The sequence below is a fragment of the Ornithorhynchus anatinus genome, chromosome 10 (genome assembly GCF_004115215.2).
Source record: "Ornithorhynchus anatinus isolate Pmale09 chromosome 10, mOrnAna1.pri.v4, whole genome shotgun sequence".
Classification (NCBI taxonomy): domain Eukaryota; kingdom Metazoa; phylum Chordata; class Mammalia; order Monotremata; family Ornithorhynchidae; genus Ornithorhynchus; species Ornithorhynchus anatinus.
This window is the reverse complement of record NC_041737.1, coordinates 51957894-51965118: the sequence shown is the minus strand read 5'-3', so window position 1 is coordinate 51965118 and position 7225 is coordinate 51957894. Positions and strand designations below refer to the sequence as shown.

The following is a 7225-nucleotide window of genomic DNA, read 5'->3' as shown; positions in this document are numbered from 1 at the left end:
CGGGGCGTCGCCTCATCGTCGTCGTCGACGGCCTGCTGAGGCGACGGGCGCCATGGCCGCCCTGGGCAGGCTGGGGCCCGCTCTCCGCGCCGGGGGCCGCCGCCTCCTGGCAGCCCGCGGCCGCCCGCCCGCCGCCGCCGCCGCCGGACCTCGCCAGTGAGTCCTTGCGAACCGGGACAGCGCGGGGGGAACCGCCGAGGCCGGCCGCCACCGACCCCCGTCACCTTGAGGGGCGGCGGGAGGGGGCTGCCACACTCCCAGAGGCCTTTGCGCGGCCAGCGATGACCATTACCAGAGCAAAGGGCTCCCACTGCTTTTCTGGGCCTCGCTTTACCCTAAACGAGGAGGAAGGCCGGATAAACACCCCCCGGGGACTCCGTCCACCCCGTTAAAATAATGGCCATATTGGGAAGCCCTTACTACGTGCACTCTTCCAAGCGCTGGGGCGATCCGAGCCGATCAGGATGCCCCATGTGGGGCCCACAGTTTTCATCCCCATTTTCCCCATGAGGGCACTGAGGCACAGTGAAGTGACTTGCCCGAAGTTCATTCACTCTTACTATGTGCAGAGCACTGGACTGAGCGCTTGGAATGGACAATTCGGCAACAGATACAGTCCCTGCCCCTTGACGGCCTTACAGTCTAATAATAGTGTTGGTATTTGTTAAGCGTTTACTATGTGCCGAGCACTGTTCTAAGCGCTGGGGTAGACACAGGGGAATCAGGATGTCCCACGTGGGGCTCCCAGTCTTAATCCCCATTTTCCAGATGAGGTCACTGAGGCCCAGAGAAGTGAAGTGACTTGCCCACAGTCACACAGCTGACAAGTGGCAGAGCTGGGATTCGAACTCATGACCTCTGACTCCAAAGCCCGTGCTCTTTCCACTGAGCCAGACGGACAAAAACAATAGCAATAAATAGAAGCAAGGGGATGGACACCTCATTAACAAAGTCACACAGTTGGCAAGTGGCTTTCTCCCAAGCCCCGGCTCTTTCCACTGAGTCACGCTGCTTCTCCCCCACTGCGGGGAGAAAATGCACAGTACTATCTGCCAAGTACTGTATCGGATGCCGTGGTGGGTACCAAGTAATCGGGTCGGACACAGCCCCCTGCACCACGCCAAACTCTTAGTCTAAATAGGAGGGAGGGCAGGTGTATAGTCGCCGTTTTTATAGGTGAATTTGAGGCCCAGGGAAAGTCACTCTCCAAGGTCACCCGGCAGGGGAGTGGCCGAGCTGGATTAGAACTCTGTGGCCGAATTGGCCATTCCAAGCGCTTAGTACAGTGCTCTGCACATAGTAAGCGCTCAATAAATACTAAATACTATGGAAAGAACCCAGGTCCTTACCCTTCCGGGCCCATTAGGCCGCCCTGGCAGTTTATATAGACTTTTTTTTAACTTTTTTTGTCTGAATGTCCCGAGTGGTCATTCATCAGCCAGTGTACTTAATAATAATGTTGGTATTTGTTAAGCGCTTACTATGTGTCAAGCACTGTTCTAAGCGCCGGGGGAGATGAGTCATCAGGTGGTCCCATGTGGGGCTCACAGTCGGAATCCCCCATTTTCCAGATGAGGTCACTGAGGCACAGAGAAGTGAAGTGACCGTCCCAAAGTCACACAGCTGACAGGTCCTTGCACAGAGCCCTCGCAGAGATTTGACAGTGCTGACAGAATTAATGAACAGCTTGAACTTTGAGGACTTGGGCTGGGGGCCCAGGAATTCACTCCCTTTCACTGTCCGATGGGACCCCAGGGTCAGGAAGGAGCCAGCCCACCGGCAGGCCAGCACGAAGCGCCTGAAGGGTCTGTCTGGCTTACGGAGCTTCTGGATTTCAAATTTGTTTCATTCAATAGTATTTATTGAGCCCTTACTATGTGCAGAGCACTTTCTGGGGGGTGCCCCATTATAGCCCTGGATTCAGGATGGCCACAAAAGGCAGCAGTTACAGTCCAAGTGGCAGGATGTGTTCACCCTTTGCAGTTGCCATGTCTCTGATTTGATCAGATGGATTCCCTTCTATCCCCCTGGATAGTCTGTGAAGTGTGGTTTAGGGTGCTTCTTTATGGTATTTGTTCACCACTTACTATGTGCCAGGCACTGTACTAAGTGCTGGGGTAGATACAGACGAATTGGGGTGGACACAGTCTGTGTCCCACACACTTAATCCCTGTTTTACAGATGAGGTTACAGAGGCACAGAGAAGTAGCACGGCCTAGTGGAGAGAGCACGGGCCTGGGAGTCAGAAGGTCCTATATTCTAATGCTGGTTTCATTCACCTCACTACACTACAACTCAGCCCGCATACGTGGCTCCTCTAATGCTAACCTCACTGTATCTCTAACTCGTCTATCTCACCACCAACCTCTTGCCCACCTCTCGGCTCTGGTACGGGACGCCCTCCCTCCTCATATCCAACTCTTCCTCTTCAAAATTTTATTGAAGGCCCATCTCCTCCAAGAGGCCTTCCCTAAGCCTTCCTTTCCTCTTCTCCCACTCCCTTTTGCGTCACCCTGATTCGCTACCTTTATTCATCCCCTTTCCCAGCCCCATGGCTTTTAATGTACATATCTGTAATTTAGTTATGGTAATACCCTTCTCCCCCTCTAGATTGTAAATTTGTTGTGGGCAGGGAATGTGTCTGTTTATTGTTATACGGTATTCTCCCAAGTGCATAGTAAATGCTTTGCACACAGTAAGCACTCAGTAAATATGGTTGACTGACATTTGTCTGCTGTGTGATCTTGGGCAAGTCACTTCACTTCTCTGTGCCTCAGGTACCTCATCTGTAAAATGGGGATTAAGATTGGGAGCCTGATGTGGGACAGGGACTTTGTCCAATCTGATTAATTTGTATCCACCCCAGCGCTCAGTACAGTGGTAAATCCTTCTGACTCCCAGGCCTATCCACTAGGCAACCCTCCTTTTTGTGTGTTAATTTACTGCTGGGGAATGAAGACTTTTCCCAATGACTGCCCTCTTACAACTATTTGTGCCTCCCCCTGCCAGGTGTGTGACTATAATAAGGTTGGTGGTATTTGTTGATCACTTATTTAAAGTACTAAGCGCTGGGGTAGATACAGGATAATCAGGCTGGACACAGTCCCCATCCCACATGGGGCTCACAGTCTGAATAGGAGGGCGAACAGATATCGAATCCCAATTTTACAGATGAGGAACTGAGGCCAGAGAAGTTAAGTGCCCTCCCCAAGGTCACACAACAGGCAAGTGGCAGAGCTGGAGTTAGAACCCAGGTCCTCTGACTCTTGGGCCTGGGCTCTTTCTACCAGGCCATGCTGTTTCTCCGGTGCTAGAAAACCTCCAAGGGCTTTTTCTTATTTGGTGGGGGGGGGGAACGGACGGGTGGTATGGCCAGGATAAATGAGATGTTCTGAGATGAGAGCTAGATAGATAACCCAAGGAAAACCTCATCTATTTGGGGCAGACACTGAGATCCGAACTGTGGTGTCTGTCAGGTGCTTACTATGGGCCAAACACTGTGCTGAGTGCTGGGGGAGAGACAATATAAGCAGATTGGATACAGGCCTAATGGGAGGGAGAACAGGTAGGCCCAGTGAGGTGACTTGCCCAAGGTTGCACGGGAGACAAGTGGTAGAGTCGGAATCAGCACCCGAGTCCCCAGGCCACACGGCTTCTCTGGGTGCATAGCGACGCGGGGCTGGCGGGGCGGTGGATGTCAAGGGACTCAATAGAATTTATTGAGCACCTACTGTGTGCAGAGCACTGAACCGAAGAGCTCGGGAGAGTACACTGGAGATAGGAGGTTGGAAGGGAAGCATTGTGGCCTAGTGGAGAGAATCTGGGCTTAGGAGTCAGAGGACATGGGTGCAGATCTCAGCTCTGCTACTTGTCTGCTCCGTGTCCCTTTACTTTCTTGTGCTTCAGTTTCCTCATCTGCAAAATGAGGATTAATAGCATTAGGTCCCACGTGAGCACGGACCGTCCAACCTTTTATCTGCCCCAGCAGTTAGTCCAGTATCTGGCACGGAAGAAGCGTGTAACAAATACCATTTAGAAAGAGAAAAAAAAGAAGAGATGACCCCTGCCCTCAAAGTGTTTGTAGCGTCTAAAGGGTGATGTAACCGTGGCACGGTACCCCTTTCTTAGCAGCGCCTAGCCGTGGCCTCTCGGCCCAAGGGAGTTGGGAAAGGAAGGGAAGAGGCCTTCTGTGAGCTGGGAAAGAGACCGGGCCCGGGAGTCCGAGGACCTGGGTTCCGATCCCAGTTCGGCCGATTGCCTGCCGGGCGACCTGGGGCCGGTCGCTTCACTTCTCCGGGCCTCGGTTCCCTCTTCTGCAGAATGGGGATTCCAGTTCTCCCTCCTGCTTAGACCTGAGCCCCACGAGGGACCTGATGATCTGGTATCTACCCCGGGGCTTAGTACGATGCTTGGTGCGTAGTGAGCGCTTAACAAATGCCAGAGTTACTATCATTGTTACGTGGGACCTGATGATCTTGTATTCTGCTCCAGCGTTTGGTACACGGTAAAGGCTTCACCGCCACCACCCTGCTGATGGACAGTCTCGCTTGAGGGGCGGCCGGGGGAGTGAGGTCGGCGGGCAGGCGTCGCGGGGCGCGTCGTCACCTGCGGTGTTCTGTGACGGCAGCGCCGGAGGCGGCGTGCACATCCCCCCGCAGTACCGGCAGTACCCGCAGCTGACCAAGTCGCAGGTGTTTCAGGCGGAGCTGTGGAGCGGCGTCATGTGGTTCTGGATCCTGTGGCGTTTCTGGCACGACTCGGACGCCGTGCTGGTGAGTCGGGGCTGGGAGGTCGCCCCTCTAGCCCCCCACCTCCGGCAGGAGGGCCGGGACTTGGCGAGCGCCTGCTGCGGGCACAGCCCCGCACTAAGCGTTCGGAGGGAACCTACGGGTGGGAATTAGAGACAACCCCTGTCCCTCGGGGGGCTCACGGTATAACAGGCCCAGCGGGCGGGTGGGGAGAAAGTCTCCCGACTCTGTCGTCCTCTCCCAAGTGCTCTGCACGTAGTAAGCGCTCCCTAAATACCTCGGATCGATCGAAGGATCGAGACTCCTGATGGCAGGCCGTCCAGCCCCCGGTCCCTCCGAGACCACGCTCTTCCGGCCACACGTGGGAACCGGAATCGATCCGGAAATGACGCTGCTCTTCTCCCTAGGGACACTTCCCCTACCCGGATGCTTCCCAGTGGACGGACGAGGAGCTGGGCATCCCCCCGGATGATGAAGATTAGGGTGGATCCCTTCCGCTCCCCTCCCAGGTCAGTGGCGGGGAGGGGGGCGTCTCCGTGGAGAACTGGGCGCATGGAGGCACTGCCCACCCTTATGCTCAGCGCTCCGGGGCATCGTGAGAGAGCGCAGCATGGCCCAGCGGAAGGAGCCCGGGAGTCGGAGGACTTGGGTTCTAATCCCCAAGCAGCGTGGCGCAGTGGAAAGAGCACGGGCTTTGGAGTCAGGGCTCATGAGTTCGAATCCCAGCTCTGCCACTTGTCAGCTGTGTGACTGTGGGCAAGTCACTTAACTTCTCTGTGCCTCAGTTCCCTCATCTGTAAAATGGGGATTAAGACTGTGAGCCCTACGTGGGACAACCTGATTCCCCTGTGTCTACCCCAGCGCTTAGAACAGTGCTCGGCACATAGTAAGCGCTTAACAAATACCAACATTATTATTATTAACATTAATCCCAACTCTGCTACTTGTCTGCTACGTGAACTTTTCTGGGCCTCGGTTTCCTCAGCTGGAAAATGGAGGTTAAGGCTGAGCCCCACGAGAGACATGGACTCTGTTCAACCTGATTGGCTTGTACTTACCTCAGGGATTAGTACAGTGCCTGGCCCGTAGCAAGAGGTTAACAAAACACTACTTCAAAAAAATAAAAAAAAAAGGGCAGCCCAGAAGAGTCCTTCTGAGTCTCGGTTTACCATCAACCATTCTGGGAATTGTGCTCTGGGGAGGTTAGCCCTCCCAGCTGGCGGTCCGGTGCTCTCCCCAGCGTGTAGGAGCGTGTTGTGCACGCTGCGGGTGAAGTAGGAGGCAGGATAGTTCTTCCTCTGCCAACGGTCTTCCTTTTTGCCCCACGCAGGGCCAGCAGCCGTCTCCAGGAGAAGCCGGTTCCTTGGCGGCGCAGACTCTGCCTCCGTCACCTTTCTGTTGTATATTAAAAGTTGGAATCCCAGGCCACGGTCTCCCCCCGCCTCTCTCTGGAAGCCGACGGGGTCGGGGCACGGTGGGTCCCGGGGGTCCGGGGAGCCCGGAGGGAGCGGGGAACCAGGGGGCCGAGGAGACGGGCGGAAGTCGCCGGTTCGTAGGAACGAATTTGACCGGGCTGATCTCCATGCAATCTGTCTTTATTAGAGCAGTATTCTCATATTCACATCAAGTACATAGAACTTTTTGCCTTTTATATAATACAGAGTTCTTTAAATAACTTTACACAGAAATAGTTTTCTTCGTCGTGAATTTCGGCTACCCAAATGGATATTAAATTTTGGTGGTCGTCGATAAATCTCCATGCTCTCTAGCCAAACTGCACAATATTTCCCATTGTACAAATTTACATGAGAAAAAACTCCAAGATACAAATGAAGGGGCCTGAGCAGGAAGGGGAAACCGAGGAGGCGGGGGGTCGGGGAGATGACGACACGGTTCGGGAGGGGAGCGGATAGGGAAGAAGCGAGAAAAATAATCTGTACAAGCGATCGCTGTGGGGTGGCGAGGGAGTTGGGAACGGGGGAAACTGAGAACATTTTTCTCTTTGAATGCAAATTTTAAAACCATGACTCCTCTAGTTTTCCCCCGGTCCCGAAGCAGCTACGGATTCCTATGGAAACGCCCCACAAAAGAAAGAAAAACTTGCGGCCGTAGTCTGCTGCAGCCTCCACGGCACCGCACTCCCCTCACCCCCACCCCCTGGAAATCTGGCAGCGAGTGCCCCCCGAAATGCCCCACGGGGGACTCCGGAGTCTGGCGGGGGCACGACGAACGAGAAAGGGTTGGCCGCCATTAAAATGAGAAAGCCAAAGCAAAAATCTCCCTTCCCTCTCCCCGGAGGTGTTCGCTCCACCCGAACCACAAAGTCACAAAGTTCCCTCTGTGGTTCAACTCCCGCAATCCACACAGACGTGAGCGAACGTCTAAGTCTAAATGAAAACTGAATCCTCCGACGGAGAAGCGGCAAGGGGGAGCGAGAGGTTCAATCTGCCAAGGGGAAACACACACACACACACGCA

At 54.4% G+C, this 7225-nt stretch overlaps 1 protein-coding gene across 1 annotated transcript; it reads left to right on the top strand.

Annotated features, from left to right (window-relative positions):
• Nucleotides 1-13: 13 nt before the first annotated feature.
• Nucleotides 14-6174, top strand: NDUFB2 (NADH:ubiquinone oxidoreductase subunit B2). Its single transcript, XM_029073233.2, has 4 exons — nucleotides 14-156; nucleotides 4628-4772; nucleotides 5156-5257; nucleotides 6079-6174. The coding sequence occupies exons 1-3, from the start codon at nucleotides 53-55 to the stop codon at nucleotides 5228-5230; spliced, it is 324 nt and encodes a 107-aa protein (XP_028929066.1). The 5' UTR covers nucleotides 14-52; the 3' UTR covers nucleotides 5231-5257; nucleotides 6079-6174.
• The last annotated feature ends 1051 nt before the right edge of the window (nucleotides 6175-7225 follow it).

Bases quoted from the DNA above. Each gene is read 5' to 3' on its own strand.
- NDUFB2 (XM_029073233.2), top strand. From the start codon at position 53: ATGGCCGCCCTGGGCAGGCTGGGGCCCGCTCTCCGCGCCGGGGGCCGC. The intron at 157-4,627 runs GTGAGTCCTTGC...CTGTGACGGCAG, and splicing joins GCCGCCGCCGGACCTCGCCA to CGCCGGAGGCGGCGTGCACA. The intron at 4,773-5,155 runs GTGAGTCGGGGC...TCTTCTCCCTAG, and splicing joins ACGACTCGGACGCCGTGCTG to GGACACTTCCCCTACCCGGA.